The sequence below is a fragment of the Scyliorhinus canicula genome, unplaced genomic scaffold (assembly GCF_902713615.1).
Source record: "Scyliorhinus canicula unplaced genomic scaffold, sScyCan1.1, whole genome shotgun sequence".
Taxonomy (NCBI): domain Eukaryota; kingdom Metazoa; phylum Chordata; class Chondrichthyes; order Carcharhiniformes; family Scyliorhinidae; genus Scyliorhinus; species Scyliorhinus canicula.
This window is the reverse complement of record NW_024055928.1, coordinates 36734-54909: the sequence shown is the minus strand read 5'-3', so window position 1 is coordinate 54909 and position 18176 is coordinate 36734. Positions and strand designations below refer to the sequence as shown.

Sequence of the window (18176 nt, the reverse complement as noted above, 5' to 3'; positions counted from 1 at the left end):
GAAGGGAGGGAAACAGCAGAGGCAGCTGATCGGATTGACTCAATCTCAGTCACAAAGAAGCTCCACAAGCTCCTCACACTTCTTGTTGGAGGTGAGGATGGAAGAGACAGGGGAGAGTGAGAGTACTTCAAAAGGAAATAACTTGTGTCAGAGATATTAAAAAGTTTCAACACTGCGTATTTAACATAATTCTAATTTATTTAACTTTCAGCCAGAATATTAGCCCCTGTAAATGGGCCGGAGCTTGTCATCAGCAGAAAGAGACCCAAATGAACACGGTTCAGTCCTGAATGTGAGGAACAGCAAAATCCAATCACTGTGGTTACTTGTGGCCTCGTTGGTGTTTCAGCAGGTGGGATGAAGTGGTGAATCCCTTCCCACACTTGGGGCAGGTGAATGGCCTCTCCCCAGTGTGAATTCGCTGATGTACAGTGAGGTAAGATGATTGTCTGAACCCAGTCCCACACTGAGAGCACCTGAACGGTCTCTCGTCAGTGTGAATACGTTGATGGCACATCAATTCCCCAGAACTTTTATAGCTCTTCCCACAGTCTGGACATTGAAACGGTCTCTCCCCTGTGTGAACCCGTTGGTGTCTCAGCAGGTGGGATGACAAAGTGAATCCCTTCCCACACGTGGAGCAGGTGAACGGTCTCTCCCCTGTGTGAACCCATTGGTGTCTCAGCAGGTGGGATGACAGAGTGAATCCCTTCCCACACTCGGTGCAGGTGAATGGTCTCTCCCCAGTGTGAACACGCTGGTGTTTCCGCAGTGTGGATGACTCAGTGAATCCCTTCCCACACATGGAGCAGGTGAATGGCCTCTCCCCAGTGTGAACTCGCTGGTGACTCAGCAGGTTGGATGACTGAGTGAATCCCTTCCCACACGTAGAGCATGTGAACGGTCTCTCCCCAGTGTGAACTCGCTGGTGACTCAGCAGGTTGAATGACTGAGTGAATCCCTTCCCACACGTGGAGCAGGTGAATGGTCTCTCCCCAGTGTGAACACGCTGGTGTTTCAGCAGTGTGAATGCCCGAGTGAATCCCTTCCCACACTCGATGCAGGTGAACGGTCTCTCCCCAGTGTGAATTCGCTGGTGTTTCCGCAATGTGGATGACTCAGTGAATCCCTTCCCACACGTGGAGCAGGTGAACGGTCTCTCCCCAGTGTGAACTCGCTGGTGACTCAGCAGGTTGGATGACTTAGCGAATCCCTTCCCACACGTGGAGCAGGTGAACGGTCTCTCACCAGTGTGAACTCGCTGGTGACCGAGCAGGGCGGATGACTGAGCGAATCCCTTCCCACAGGTGGAGCAGGTGAATGGTCTCTCCCCAGTGTGACTGCGTCGATGAGTTTCCAGCTTGGATGGGGAAGTGAATCCTTTCCCACAGTCCGCACATTTCCACGGTTTCTCCTCAGTGCGGCTGCATTTCTGTCTCATGGGGCCTGATGACGTGTACGGTTTCTCCCCACTTTGAACGATGCTTTCTCCTTCCATGTTCAAAATTCGCTGATATTCAGGATATGATAAATTGAGGACTCTGTCAGATCCTGATGTGATGCTTGGTTTGAGTTTCCGGACTTTGAAGCCTCCCCTTCGAACACCCTGTGAAACTGATTGAAAACAGAAAAGAGGGAGTGAGGGAGAACCCACAAAAACACAAAGGCAGGTTGTGAAATTGAGCTGAATGAATCTGGTCATTTGTGGGGCCGGCACTGGGAAAAAGTGACCATGAAAACTGCTGGATTGTTATAAAAACCCAACTGGCTTCTTTGGGAGAAGAGAGAAAGAGGCGAAGAGAGATTTTGTACATCTACAAGTCATATTAAAGAGAATAGATGGCAAAGCAAATTCGATCTTGAGCTTCATAAACAATAACCGAAGAGATAATGCTGGAACATCTCAGCACGTCTGGCAGCATCTGTAGGGAGAGAAAAGATCTCATGTTGAGTCCAGATGGTCCTTTGTTAGTTCTTTTCTCTCCCTACAGATGCTGCCAGACCTGCTGAGATGTTCCAGCATTTTCTCTTTGGCTTCAGATTCCACCATCCGCAGTAATTTGCTTCTATTCATAAACAGTAATATTGATACCAAAACTATGCTTCTGGTGGCACGACTATTAGCACTGCTGCCTCACAGTGCCAGGGACCCGGGTTCAATTTCGGCCTTGGTGACTGTGTGTGTGGAGTTTGCACTTTCTCCCCATGTCTGCGTGGGTTTCCACCCGGTGCTCACGTTTCCTCTAACAGTCCAAAGAAGGGAAAGTTAGGTGGATTGGCCTTGATAAATTGCCCCTTAGTGTCCAGGGATGTGCGGGTTTGGTGGGGCTATGGGGTTACAGGGACAGGGTAGGGGTGTGGGCCTAGACAGTGTGCCCTTGCAGAGAATCACTGCAGATTTGATGGGCTGAATGGCCTCCTTCTGCACTGTAGGAATTCTATGGCTCCAATTCTATTCTATGAATCTTTATAAAGCTCTGGTCACCACTCTTCAGGAAAAATGTGAAGGTTCTTGGAGAAGGTGCAGAGGAGATTTACCAGAATGGTTCCAGCAAAGGAGGCTGATGGGGGATTTGATTCAGGGACACAAGATTATGCCAGATTTCCATCAGGTGGACAGAGAAACTCTGTTTCCATTCACTGATCGTACAGTCGGGACACAGATTTAAAGTTTTGGGTAAAACCTGGATTGAACGATATAAGGTCCTGAGGGGTCTTGACAGGGTGGATGTGGAGAGGATGTTTCCTCTTGTGGGAGAATCTAGAACAAGGCGTCACTGTTGCAAAATAAGGGGTCACCCATTTCAGATGGAGATGAAGGTATTTTTTTCTCTTGAGGGTTGTAAGACAGGAGGTGGCACCGTGGTTAGCACTGCTGCCTCACAGCACCAGGGACCCAGGTTCAATTCCGGCCCTGGGTGACTGTGTGGAGTTTGCACGTTCTCCCTGTGTCTGTGTGAGTTTCCTCCGGGTGCTCCGGATTCCTCACAGAGTTCAAAGATGTGCAGGTTAGGTGGATTGGCCGGGTTAGGTGGATTGGCCGGGTTAGGTGGATCGGCCAGGTTAGATGGATTAGCCAGGTTAGGTGGATTGGCCGGGTTAGGTGGATTAGCCAGGTTAGGTGGATTGGCCAGGTTAGGTGGATTGGCCGGGTTAGGTGGATTGGCCGGGTTAGGTGGATCGGCCAGGTTAGATGGATTAGCCAGGTTAGGTGGATTGGCCAGGTTAGGTGGATTGGCCAGGGTAGGTGGATTGGCCAGGGTAGGTGGATTGGCCAGGTTAGGTGGATTGGCCAGGGTAGGTGGATTGGCCGGGTTAGGTGGATTGGCCGGGTTAGGTGGATTAGCCAGGTTAGGTGGATTGGCCAGGTTAGGTGGATTGGCCAGGTTAGGTGGATTGGCCAGGGTAGGTGGATTGGCCAGGGTAGGTGGATTGGCCAGGTTAGGTGGATTGGCCAGGTTAGATGGATTGGCCAGGTTAGATGGATTGGCCAGGTTAGATGGATTAGCCAGGTTAGGTGGATTAGCCAGGTTAGGTGGATTGGCCAGGTTAGATGGATTGGCCAGGTTAGATGGATTGGCCGGGTTAGATGGATTAGCCGGGTTAGGTGGATTGGCCGGGTTAGGTGGATTGGCCAGGTTAGATGGATTGGCCAGGTTAGGTGGATTGGCCAGGTTAGATGGATTGGCCGGGTTAGGTGGATTGGCCGGGTTAGATGGATTAGCCAGGTTAGATGGATTGGCCGGGTTGGGTGGATTGGCCGGGTTAGGTGGATTGGCCGGGTTAGGTGGATTGGCCAGGTTAGGTGGATTGGCCGGGTTGGGTGGATTGGCCGGGTTAGGTGGATTGGCCAGGTTAGGTGGATTGGCCGGGTTAGGTGGATTGGCCAGGGTAGGTGGATTGGCCAGGTTAGGTGGATTTGGCCTTTCTAAATTGCCCCTTCGTCTCCAAGGACGTGGGTGTTGGGTGGGGTTATGAAGATGGAGTGGGCATGGGTGGGGTGGGCCTGGGTGGGGTGCTCTTTCAGAGGGTTGGTGCAGACCTGATGGGCCGAATGGGCTCCTTCTGCACTGTCGGGATTCTATGACTTTGGAACTTCCGTCCTTAAAATGCAGTGGAAGCAGAGTCCTTAAATATTTTTTAAAAAATAAATTTGAAGTGCCCAATTCATTTATTAATAATTAAGGGGCAATTTAGCGTGACCAACCCGCCTACTCTGTGCATCTTTGGGTTGTGGGGGGCGAAACCTACACAACCACAGGGACAATGTGCAAACTCCACACAGACAGAGACCCAGAGCCTTAATCGAACCTTGAACCTCGGCGCAGTCAGGCAGCAGTGCTAACCACTGCACCACCGTGCTGCCCCGTCTTTGAATATTTTTAAGGCAGTGATGGATAGACTCTAGATAAGCAAGAGGGTGAAAGGTTATCGGGGTCGGCAGGAATGTGGAGTTGTGGTTAAAATTTTTGATTGATGGAGCAGGCTCGAGGGACCGACTCCTAGTTTGTGTGTAAGGAGCAGGCTCGAGGGGCCGACTCCTAGTTTGTGTGTAAGGAGCAGGCTCGAGGGGCCGACTCCTAGTCTGTGTGTAAGGAGCAGGCTCGAGGGGCCGACTCCTAGTTTGTGTGTAAGGAGCAGGCTCGAGGGACCGACTCCTAGTTTGTGTGTAAGGAGCAGGCTCGAGAGGCCGACTCCTAGTTTGTGTGTAAGGAGCAGGCTCGAGGGGCCGGCTCCTAGTTTGTATGTAAGGAGCAGATTCGAGGGGCCGACTCCTAGTTTGTATGTAAGGAGCAGACTCGAGGGGCCGGCTCCTAGTTTGTATGTAAGGAGGAGGCTCGAGGGGCCGACACCTAGTTTGTATGTAAGGAGCAGGCTCGAGGGGCCGACTCCTAGTTTGTATGTAAGGAGCAGGCTCGAGGGGCCGACTCCTAGTTTGTCTGTAAGGAGCAGGCTCGAGGGGCCGGCTCCTAGTTTGTATGTAAGGAGCAGGCTCGAGGGGCCGACTCCTAGTTTGTGTGTAAGGAGCAGGCTCGAGGGGCCGACTCCTAGTTTGAGTGTAAGGAGCAGGCTCGAGGTACCGACTCCAAGTTTGTGTGTAAGGGGCAAACTCGAGGGGCCGACTCCAAGTTTGTGTGTAAGGAGCAGGCTCGAGGGGCCAACTATTTTTTTCAGAGACCCAAAAATCTTTTTTACTGTTCTAATGATTTTAGAGACCAATGCATGAATCTCACCAAGGCAGAAGGTAAAATTTTAATTCATTGGAAGTCTGCTGATGACCATGATGGCATGCGCTGCGAGCCTGGACCGGATGCCAACTCTCCCGGATTGACTGACTGGACACTCCAGGGTTCTATTTTATGATTTGTGGGAGTCACTGGCTGGGCCAACATTTATTGCCCATCCCTAATTTCCCTTAAACTGAGTGGCTTGCTCAGCCAATTGTTGATTGTTATAATGACCCATCTGGTTCACTCATGTCCTTCAGTGAAGGAAATCTTCTATCCTTACCTGGTCTGGCCTATACGTCACTCCAGATCCACAGTCAGCTGGTTGACCCTTAAAATGCTCTGACATGCCCTCAGTTCAAGGGCAATTAGGGATGGGCAGTGAATGCTGGCCCAGCCAGCGACTCCCACATCCCGAGAATGAACTGAAAAGAAAATCTGCCGTCCTTACCTGGTCTGGCCGACATGAACATAGAGTGCAGAAGGAGGCCATTCAGCCCATCGAGTCTGCACTGACCCACCTAAGCCCTCATTTCTACCCTATCCCCGTAACCCAATAACCCCTCCTAACCTTTTTGGACAATAAGGGCAATTTAGCATGGCCAAACCACCTAACATGCACATCTTTGGACAGTAGGGGGAAACGGGAGCACCCGGAGGAAACCCACGTAGACACGGGGAGAACGTGCAGACTCCGCACAGGCAGTGACCCAGCGGGGAATCGAACCTCGGACTCTGGTGCTGTGAAGCCACAGTGCTATCGACTTGTGCTACCCAATCCATTCTCTTATTTCCTCTAGAACCAACTATCCTAACACACCCTCAGATGACCTCCCATATTCAACCTCCCTGTAATATTGAGTTAATCCAGTGGCTCAGTGACCTATACAATTTCGCTTTTAAGAAGCACCTTTTCCTCCAGGGTTGTGTCTCCCTGTCTCTGTCATCTCAACCAGCCACCGAGATGTTTGCTCTCATCTAATTCTGGACTCAGACTGAGATAGACAATTACTAATCAGGAAGGGAATCAAGGGAATTATGGGGATAAGACGGGAAAGTGGAATTGAGGATATCAGATCAGCCACCATTTCATGGAATGGCAGGGCAGACTCGATGGGCCGAATGGCCTACTTTGCTCTACATCTTACATGTTATGGTCATGAGCATTCTCAACATTTTTTGCTTTTTAAAAAATAAATTTAGAGTACCCAATTCATTTTTTCCATTAAGGGGAATTTAGCGTGGCCAATCCACCAAAGATGGGTTGTGGGGGCGAAACCCATTCAAAAACGGGGAGAATGTGCAAACTCTACACGGACAGTGACCCAGAGCCAGGATCGAACCTGGGACCTCGGCGCGGTGAGGCAGCAGGGCTAACCCACTGCGCCACAATGCTGTACTTAGCATTTGCAATATTAATCACTATTACTGGTGCCTGTTTTTTCAGTTGCCTGAGAGCCAAGCTGTGGAAATTCTTCCTTAAACCTCTCCTGCTCACTCCTTCACTTTCCTATTTTCAGAATCTCCTTAAAACCTACCTTGCAGACAAGCTTTTGTCCACCTGCTCTGATATTCCACTGTGTGGCTCAGTGACAAATGTTGCTGAGAATTGAGCGACACCTCGATGCCTCATAACAAAAATGCATCGAATTGGGGCATGTTTCTCGCTTTCAAATCCTCGACATGTTGCATAATTACTCTCGGTGGCTGAGGATGCACCAGGATGTCCATCACCACCTGAATCAGTGTCGCCTCTGCGTCCACCTGAATCCAGCTCTGAGAACAGAAAGGTCGCAAAGGAAACTCACCCCGGGTCACCGGAACCCTGAAGCCCCGCCCACACTATTGCGTCACATAACGGCGCATGCGCTTCACCCCACTGATCCAAGGTGGCGGCCGGCCACCTGGGCCTGCCCCTGGGGAAAAGCCTGGGTGTTACAAATCCGGGGCCTCCAAGTTCCTATTGAGGTTGTGAGACCTGCACTGGGTGTTTATGAAGCCTCGGTTCCCTCCCCACCCCCACTCCCGGCTCCATTCCTCCCTCCGGCCCACCGACTCTCACCCGTTCAGAAAAGCGTCTCCCACACGCACAGGGCCCCAGCAAAGTGACACTGCGCATGCTCCACATACAGCCCAGCATTGCGCCTGCGCGGTTGGCTCCTGTGGAGTGAATAGGGCACTTGCACATACAAAGGGAATACTGGGTAATTACAGCGCCATTGAACCGTGACACTGCAGTGAAAATAAATTTGTTACCCAATTGAGATCAATTGCTTTTCAAAAAAAATCACACCCATTTTTGTGAATAGGTGCTCGCTATATACATTTTTCCAATTAAAGGGCAACTTAACGTGGCCAATCGAGTTAACCTACATATAGATATAGAACAGTACAGCACAGAACAGGCCCTTCGGCCCTCAATGTTGTGCCGAGCCATGATCACCCTACTCAAACCCACGTATCCACCCTATACCTGTAACCCAACAACCCCCCCTTAACCTTACTTTTATTAGGACACTACGGGCAATTTAGCATGGCCAATCCACCTAACCCGCACATCTTTGGACTGTGGGAGGAAACCGGAGCACCCGGAGGAAACCCACGCACACAGGGGGAGGACGTGCAGACTCCACACAGACAGTGACCCAGCCGGGAATCGAACCTGGGACCCTGGAGCTGTGAAGCATTTATGCTAACCACCATGCTACCCTGCTGCCCTATATATTCTTGGGATGTGGGGGTAAGACCCATGCAGACACTGGGAGAATGTGACCCGGGGCCGGGATTGAACCCAGGATCTGGGAACCATGAGGCAGCAGTACTAACTACTGCACCACCGTTCCGTCCCGGTACTCTCTTATATTTCATTTCTGGGAATAAGGAGAGATTTTTAAGCATTTCCAACCTTGTTTTCAGCTCCCCGGATTCTATTTGGACTGGGTTCTGTCTCGGAATCATTGCTTTCCCTCTCTTTTTCTCTCTATTCCCCTCTCTTTTTCTCTCTATTCCCTGATATTGACTGTTCATTCCATTATCGATGGAAATAATTTGGCCCTTCACCCCTGTGCTTGCTGATGATACGACCATAGTGGGCCGGATCTCAAATGACGATGAGTACAGAAGGGAGATCGAGAGTCTAGAGGAGTGGTGCAGCTGCAACAATCTCTCCCTCAATGCCAGCAAAACGAAAGAGCTGGTCATTGACATTAAGAAGCAAAGTACTGTACACACCCCTATCAGCATCAACGGGCCGAGGTGGAGATGGTTAGCAGTTCCAAATTCCTAGGGTACACATCTCCAAAAATCTGTCCTGGTCTGCCCACGTAGACGCTACCACCAAGAAATCACAACAGCGCCTATACTTCCTCCCGAAACTATGGAAATTCGGCATGTCCACATTAACTCCTACCAGGTTTTACCCGATGCCGGTGTTTATGTAGTTACATTGTGTACCTTGTGTTGCCCTATTATGTATTTTCTTTTACTTCCTTTTCTTTTCATGTACTTAATCATCTGTTGAGCAGCTCGCAGAAAAATACTTTTCACTGTACCTTGGTACACATGACAATAAACAAAATCCAATCCAATCTTTGGATATTCAATCAAATTATTTACACCAGGTGGCACTGTCAGAACAATATCTATCTGACATATCAGGAAATGAAATGAAATGAAAAATGAAATGAAAATCGCTTATTGTCACGAGTAGGCTACAAATGAAGTTACTGTGAAAAGCCCCGAGTCGCCACATTCTGGCGCCTGTTCAGGAAGGCTAGTACGTGGGGACTCTGGAGCGAAGCACTGCATAGGGTCAACTCCACCTCCACGTGCGCAAGGCTCAGCCTGACGCAACTAAAAGTGGTACATAGAGCCCACTTAACAAGAACCCGTATGAGTAGGTTCTTCCCGGAGGTGGAAGACAGATGTGAACGGTGCCAAAGAGGCCCGGCCAACCACGCCCACATGTTCTGGTCCTGCCCCAGACTCGTGGAGTACTGGACAGCCTTCTTCGAGGTAATGTCCAAAGTGGTGGGAGTGAGGGTGGAGCCATGCCCGATAGTGGCGGTCTTCGGGGTTTCAGAACAGCCAGATCTATTCCTGGGGAGGAGGGCGGATGCCCTTGCCTTTGCCTCCCTGATCGCCCGCCGTAGAATCCTGTTTGGCTGGCGGTCAGCAGCACCGCCCAGAGCTGCGGACTGGCTGTCCGACCTCTCGGAATCTCTCCAAATGGAGAAAATCAAATTTGCCATCCGAGGGTCGGACGACGGCTTCCACAGAACGTGGGAGCCATTCATGCAACTGTTCCGGGACCTATTTGTGGCCAATGTACAAGAGGAAGAATAGTCGGGGGAAGGTAGCGGGAGGGGGGGGGGGGCTACAGGTTCGTTACGGGGGTTCGATGGCTAGCTAAGGCCCAAAACCAAGCTAAATAAACATGTTGAGGGGGGGAGGGGGGGGGGGGGCGCAGTTACTACTACGAAGATGCTTACCTGTAAATATGTATGTTAATTTTTGCGTGTTTGTTTTTGTTTGTTTTTTTTTCTCTCTCCTAACAATTTGTAATTTGTTCAATATAAAATACGAAAACTGAATAAAAACATTTATAAAAAAAAAAGGAAGGCTAGTACGGGAATCGAACCATGCTGCTGGCCTGCTTTCAAAGCCAGCGATTTAGCCCTGTGCTAAACAGCCCCAGGATGTGAACAGGATGTGAAGATGCCGGCATTGTACTGGGGTGGGCACAGTAAGAAGTCTTACAACACCAGGTTAAAGTCCAACAGTTTAGTTTCGAATCACCATCTTTCAGAGCGCAACTCCTTCATCAGGGAAAAAGGTGAATGGAGAAGGTCTTTCCAACATATCAGAACTAAGATCTGCAGTCCTGCCATATCCAATCGTGAATTGTGGTGAAATTAAACAACTCACTGGAGGAGGAGGCTTCACAATATCCCTATCCTCCATGATGGAGCGGAAGGGAAAGTGAAAGCGACAGGGAGCATGGAGTTAAATGGCAAGATACGCAGGAGGATAACATGTAGGCAGGTGGATTTAAGCTTGAGGCAGACTAGGAATTCAACAAAAAGGAAGGATAACTTTGGACATCTTAGGACTTCCAATATCTGTAATGATAAGAAAGTTAGCATTAAGGCACTTTACCTGAATGCTCGTAGCATTTGTAACAAAGTAGACAAACTAATGGCACAGATCATCATGAATGATTATGATGTGGTAGGCATCACAGAGACATGGCTGCAGGGGGTTCAGGACTGGCAGTTAAACATCCAAGGATATACAACCTATCGAAAAGACAGGGAGGTGGGCCGAGGGGGTGGGGTTGCCTTGTTAGTTAAGAACAAAATTAAATCTATGGCACTAAACGACATAGGGTCGGATGATGTGGAGTCTGTGTGGGTAGAATTGAGGAACCACAAAGGCAAAAAAACCATAATGGGAGTTATGTACAGACCTCCTAACAGTGGTCAGGACCAGGGGCGCAACATGTACCGGGAAATAGAAAAGGCATGTCAGAAAGGCAAGGTCACGGTGATCATGGGGGACTTCAATTTGCAGGTGGATTGGGTAAATAACGTAGCCAGTGGATCCAAAGAAAAGGAATTCATGGAATGCTTACAAGATGGCTTTTTGGAACAGCTTGTCATGGAGCCCACAAGGGAGCAGGCTATTCTGGACCTAGTGCTATGTAATGAACCAGACTTTATAAAAGATCCTAAAGTAAGGGAACACTTAGGAAGCAGCGATCATAATATGGTTGAGTTCAGTCTGCAGTTTGAAAGAGAGAAGGCAAAATCGGATGTAATGGTGTTACAGTTAAATAAAGGTAATTACGAGGGCATGAGAGAGGAACTGGCGAAAATCGACTGGAAGCAGACCCTAGTGGGGAAGACAGCAGAGCAAAAATGGCAGGAGTTTGTATGCATAATTGAGGACACTGTACAGAGGTTCATCCCCAAGAAAAGAAAGATTATCCGGGGAGGGATTAGACAGCCATGGCTGACAAAGGAGGTCAGGAAATGTATCAAAGAAAAAGAGAGCTCCTTTAAAGTGGCCAAAAGCACTGGGAAATCAGAAGATTGGGAAGGCTATAAAAACAAACAGAGGTTAACAAAGAGACAAATAAGGAAGGAGAGGATCAAATATGAAGGCAGGCTAGCCAGTAATATAAGAAATGATAGTAAAAGTTTCTTTCAATACATAAGAAACAAACGACAGGCTAAAGTAGACATTGGGCCAATTCAAACTGATTCCGGAAGGCTAGTGATGGGAGACGAGGAAATGGCTGGAGAACTTAATAAGTACCTTGTGTCTGTCTTCACAGTGGAAGACATGAGTAATATCCCAAAAATTATAGAGGGTCAGGGGGCTGAGTTGAGTATGGTTGCCATTACAAAAGAGATGGTGCTAAAAAAGCTAAAAGGTCTTAAAATTGACAAATCTCCTGGCCCCGATGGGCTACACCCTAGAGTTCTGAGGGAGGTGGCTGAAGAAATAGCGGAAGCGTTGGTTGAGATCTTTCAAAAATCACTGGAGTCAGGGAAAGTCCCGGACGATTGGAAGATCGCTGTTGTAACCCCCTTGTTCAAGAAAGGATCAAGACAAAAGATGGAAAATTATAGGCCAATTAGCAATTTGTTGGTAAAATTCTAGAATCAATCGTTAAGGATGAGATTTCTAAATTCTTGGAAGAGCAGGGTCGGATTAGAACAAGTCAACATGGATTTAGTAAGGGGAGGTCGTGCCTGACGAACCTGTTAGAATTCTTTGAGGAGGTGACAAGTAGGTTAGACCAGGGAAACCCAGTGGATGTGGTCTATCTGGATTTCCAAAAGGCCTTTGATAAGGTGCCACACAGGAGGCTGCTGAGTAAGGTGAGGGCCCATGGTGTTCGAGGTGAGCTACTGGCATGGGTTGAGGATTGGCTGTCTGACAGAAGGCAGAGAGTTGGGATAAAAGGTTCTTTTTCGGAATGGCAGCCGGTGACCAGCGGTGTCCCACAGGGTTCAGTGTTGGGGCCGCAGCTGTTCACCATATATGTTAATGATCTGGATGAAGGGACTGGGGGCATTCTAGCGAAGTTTGCCGATGATACGAAGTTAGGTGGTCAGGCAGGTAGTGCTGAGGAAGTGGGGAGGCTGCAGAAGGATCTAGACAGTTTGGGAGAGTGGTGCAGGAAATGGCTGATGCAATTTAACGTGAGAAAATGTGAGGTCTTGCACTTTGGAAAAAAGAATCCAAGCATAGACTACTTTCTAAATGGTGAGAAAATTCATAATGCCAAAGTACAAAGGGATCTGGGAGTGCTAGTCGAGGATTCCCTAAAGGTAAACATGCAGGTTGAATCTGTGATTAAGAAAGCGAATGCAATGTTGTCATTTATCTCAAGAGGGTTGGAATATAAAAACAGCGATGTGCTACTGAGCCTTTATAAGGCTCTGGTTAGGCTCCATTTGGAGTACTGTGTCCAGTTTTGGGCCCCACATCTCAGGAAGGACATACTGGCACTGGAGCGTGTCCAGCGGAGATTCACACGGATGATCCCTGGAATGGCGGGTCTAACATATGATGAACGGCTGAGGATCCTGGGATTGTATTCATTGGAGTTTAGAAGGTTAAGGGGAGATCTAATAGAAACTTACAAGATAATACATGGCTTAGAAAGGGTGGACGCAAAGGAACTGTTTCCGTTAGGCGAGGAGACGAGGACCCGTGGGCACAGCCTTAGAATTAGAGGGGGTAAATTCAGAACAGAAATGCGGAGACATTTCTTCAGCCAGAGAGTGGTGGGCCTGTGGAATTCATTGCCGCGGAGTGCAGTGGAGGCCGGGACGCTAAATGGCTTCAAGGCAGAGATAGATAAATTCTTGATGTCGCGAGGAATTAAGGACTACGGGGAGAATGCTGGTAGGTGGAGTTGAAATGCCCATCAGCCATGATTGAATGGCGGAGTGGACTCGATGGGCCGAATGGCCTTACTTACACTCCTATGTCTTATGGTCTTATGGTCTTATGGAGGAGCTCAGCACATTTGTGCAAAAGACAAGGCTGAAATATTCACAATAATCTTCAACCAGAAGTGTCGAGTGGGTGACCCAGCTTGGTCTCCTCCAGAGGTCCCCAACATCACAGATGCCAGTCTTCAGCCAATTTGATTCACATCACGTGATACCAATAAATGGCTGAAGGCAGTGAATACTGCAAAGACATTGGGCGAGATTCTCCCATCGGGAAACTAAGTCCCAACGGCGGAGTGAAAACCAGAGTGTTTCACTCCGACATCGGAGGCCGCTTCTCGCCCCCTATTCTCCCACCCCCGGGGGGCTCGGAGCGCCGCCGCATCATTTACACAGGCCGGTCATTGGTGCAGTGTAAAAGCGGCGCCGCAAAAATTATGCAGCCGTCACCCGCGCATGCGCAGGTTGGCCAGTGCCAACCCACGCATGCGTGGTTGCCGTCCTCCCCTCGGGTGACCCGCAAGAAATGTTGGATTGATCTTGCGGGGTGGGGGAGGAAAGGAGGTCCTCCTTCAGAGGGGCCGGCCCGCCGATCGGTGGGCACCGATCGCGGGCCAGACCCCTTTTGAGCCCACCCCCGGTGCTGCATCTCCCCCCAACTGTTCCCACCGGCAGCAAACAGGTGTGGACAGCGCCAGTGGGAACCCGTCATATTGGGCCTGCCGCTCGGCCCCACCGGGCTGGAGAATCGCCGCTTGCTCATTACAAACGGCGAGCTGCGATTCTCCCAGCAGCCAGCCGTAAATCGCGCCACGCCGGTTTGGGGGGCTGGGAGAATCATGTGCGGGTGCCGGGGTGGGACTCACGTGGCACCCCCGCGATTCCCCCACCCTGCGTGGGGGGAGGGGGGGGGGGAGAATTCCGCCTGTTATTCTGGCAATAGTATTAAAGACTTGTACCATACTCCTAGCCAAGCTGTTCTAGTACAGCTAGAACACTGACATCTACCCGGCAACTGGAGGATAGCCCAGTGGTTAGCACTGTTGCTTCACAATGTCAGGGTCCCAGGTTTGATTCCCGCTTGCAGCACTGTCTGTGTGGAGTCTGCAGGTGCTCCCGTATCTGCGTGGATTTCCTCCGGGAGCTCCAGTTTTCTCCCACAAGTCCTGAAAGATGTGCTGTTAGGTAATTTTGCATTTCTGAATTCTTCATCTGTGCACCCGAACAGGCTCTGGAATGTGGCGGCTCGGGGTTTTTCAAAGTAACTTCATTGTAATATTAATGTAAGCCTAAGTTGGTATGAAGTGTGTAGTGAGGAGTGATGACTGAATGAATTTTTTTTACCACAGATGGAACAGGTGAATGGCCTCTCTCCAGTGTGAGCTTGCCTGTGTGTCCGAAGATCAGATGAATTTGTGAAACCTTTCCCACAAATAGACCAGGTCTACGGTCTTTCCCCAGTGTGAAGTCGCTTGTGTATCAGCAGGTGTGATATGCGATCTGGAGGAGCATGCTCCACACTCCAAACACACTCAGAGCAGATAAATGGTCTCTCCCCTCTGTGAACTCGCTGGTGTGTCAGAAAATCAGATGAATTAGTGAATCCCTTCCCACATACAGAGCAGGTGAACAGTCTTTCGCCAGTGTGATTGTGTTGATGAATTTGCAGTGTGAATGGATAACTGAATACCTTCCCACAGTCCCTACATTTCCACGGTTTATCCATGCTGCAGGTGTCTCTCCAGTTTGGATGATCACCTTGATTCTTGTTTACACACAGATCACCTGCATGGTGTCTCCCCACTGTAAACGGTGCAATGTTTGTTTCAGGCTGTGTAACTGGTTAAAGCTCTTTCCACAGTCAGTTCACTGGGACACTCTCACTTGGTCTGTATGCATCTCGGTGCTTTTCCATTCACACTAATGTTTAAGATCCCTTCCCACAGACAGAACAAACATTCTCCTTCCACATTCAAAGGCTGATGATAGTCAGGTCCTGGTGTCAGATTTCCTGTCTGCAAATTACACAGAATATACAGAACATTCCCGTACCAGCCTCCCCGGACAGGCGCCGGAATGTGGCGACTAGGGGCTTTTCACAGTAACTTCACTGAAGCCTACTCGTGACAATAAGCAATTTTCATTTGATTTCACATTGATAGATCTACCATGCGGTTTTAGCAGCACTTTGCGATTATTAGAACTCGGTAGAAATTTAAGTTAAAACTTCTCAGGTGCAAATAAGAATCGTTTAATTTGTCTTCTATTGATTGCAATTGAGAGTCATTTAAAAGGCAACTTGTAGACAATTGAAACTTTCAAAGAATCACATAAATGATTTTCTTGCTTAGGCAAACAGCTGGCAATAATTTCAAAAGTCAAGTCAAGTGAAATATGAAAGACAGCGAATAGTTAAGTCAAAGAATAGATTGAGTCCGGAAAGAGAGAGAGAGAGTAATCCAGCTAAAAATGGCCGAACAAAACTTCACAGTTATACTGTATCATATCTGTCTTTAGCCAACTAATTAAACCCTAACGTAATCCTAATTGGTTTAGGTTAACATCAAATAAATTTGATTCGAGGGTTAGTTGTCACTCATTTAATAGAAAACATTCTTATCTGTATTGGCTGTTAGCCACCTCGTTGCCATAGAGCTTCCCCTTGCCCTTGGAGAAATGTATTCATTAAAGCACATGCTTTATCAGAAACTATGTATTTAAAGTTGTGTTAGAACAATGGCATGCTATCTTGTAAGCTGTATGTTTTAAAATGAATTGTGCTGAATGTGTGTTTTGCTATGAGTGAGTTTAAAAATGGTATTTAATTCTAGGGTATTAATGCTCACTTTTACCCATCATAGATTATCAGGTGCACTAGAAAATAGCTGGCTTCTACAATTCGTCCCTTTGATAGTTTGAAAGGATAAGTGAGGTATTATCACAATAAGATATGCGATAGGATAGGTAAAAGCGCAAAGATTAACTCATTGTCATTGCAGTTTTAAGCATTGTATCAGGCATTTCAGCAATAATCATTATAATTCTCAAGAATAACAATTAATAAATTAATCAAATTTGATACGACTGATTCAGTATTAATAAATTGTACAATATGTTAATATAGTCAAATAATAATTTCCGTGTACAAATAAAATGATTATACAGTAAAATGTTGAGTATATGATTTAGTAATAATGGTAAAATTATCAAAGTTGATAATGTGATTTAGTAATAAATTATTAATAATAATTCACTAATAAATGAATAATAATGCAGTAAATAATACTTCAGCAAAACCTTCCATTTTGATGTTATTGGCTAGTGGTGTATTTGAATAAATATGAACCATGTGGATTGGTGGGGCACTATGGGTAGGCCTGCATTAGCTAAAGTATCTGATCAGCAGCATGAGTAAGTAAATGATAAGTCCAAATATGCAAAATAGGAAAAGTCCCTAAATAATGTTAATTCCTGTGCTACCCAACCAATTGGAAAGTCAACCCCAACAAGTGTAATCAAAGGGTTGGTCAAGTTTTTTTTAAACTTTGTATTGGATGTGAATTGCTAAGTCTTTGACATCTTCTGGATTATACACAAAAGCTTGTTGAAAGGGTTAATTTTCCTGCAGAGACAAAAAGGGCGGACAGTGGGTGGATAAATTGGAATGATGCCATTTGCATCTCTAAACGTTTTTCATATATGTCACTCAAATGGACTGGGAGTAAAAGTTGGATTGCTGCCAAATTCCCGTTATCAAATGTTCTAGAATTATGTGTTCTTTTGGAATATAGATTTGATTTTAATCAGAGTTTTGTTTTTAACAAAACAACTTCCTCATTGTCTGAAGTTTTAATTTCCAGGCTAATTTTAAACATTTATTTTAAAATATCAAATACAATAACATATTGAATATATGACTGAACCAATCTTGCGCTGAATCTTGGTTTTCTGCAGATGAATTCATCGATTCTGTTAAAGGAGGCACAACTAACAAGATATGTTAATTTCTTAATTTTCTTTTATAAATTTAGATTACCCAATTATTTTTTCCAATTAAGAGGCAATTTCAGTGTGGCCAATCCACGTAATCTGCACATTTTTGGGTTGTGGAGGCGAAACCCACGCAGACACGGGGAGAATGTGCAAACTCCACACAGACAGTGACCCAGAGCCGGGATCGAACCTGGGACCTCAGCGCCGTGAGGCAGTTGTGCTAACCACTAGGCCACTGTGCTGCCCTTAATTTCTTAAAATTAATAAAGCAACATTCAAAATAATGACAGTTTTCTCAAGTTGACAGTTCTTGGCAACTTTTTAGCGATACGTGACTTATCCCATATCCCTGAAGCCAGGAGGCGGGCCTTCATCGTAAGAGTCCAGTGCGTAAGCATGAAATTGGAAACTCGCTAAATGGTCGTCTTCGCAAAATAGTCATCTTCAAAACGAGAAAGGAATCTTCTGGATTTATTTTTTTAAGTGAGTGTAAGGGCTGGATTTGTCATTAATGGAGGAGGAGAGGCAACAATTAACGTGTCTTTGTTAGCAGTTTAGGTTTCGGACTGAGGTCAGGGTAGGATCAAGTTTAAAGCTGCAGACAGTTCTGGTTTTAAACCAGTGACAAAAACAACTCCAAGCTGTTTGGTGCTTAATGGGTTAAGTTGTATTACACTTTGTTTGCCATTAGGCTCGTCGCTTAACTGAACAGGCTTTTCTTGTTTAAAAATCTCACAGTCTATTAAAACTGCCATGAGAGGCTTTTGGATCGGGGCCAGCAGCATTTTGTGGTCGGTCTCAGAATAAGATAACGGTTTGTTCTGGGGTTTACAAGTTTGAACTTCTCTCCAAATTTCATCATCATATGGTTGAATACATGATTCTAAACATGTCCATTTTTCTTCCACTGTACAAACATCCTGCATTTCAGGTAAATCCTGCAATAAGGTGGTTACTCCCAATTTGTAAATGTGACTGGATTCCT

General features: G+C 47.2%; 1 protein-coding gene across 1 annotated transcript; it reads right to left on the bottom strand.

Moving 5' to 3' along the window:
* Window positions 1-340: 340 nt before the first annotated feature.
* Window positions 341-1345, bottom strand: LOC119961341 (zinc finger protein 229-like; the record flags this gene model as incomplete). The annotated part of the gene is made up of 1 exon (XM_038788729.1): window positions 341-1345. A coding segment is annotated over one exon (1005 nt), but the record flags the coding sequence as incomplete, so codon positions are not given.
* Between the last annotated feature and the right edge of the window lie 16831 nt (window positions 1346-18176).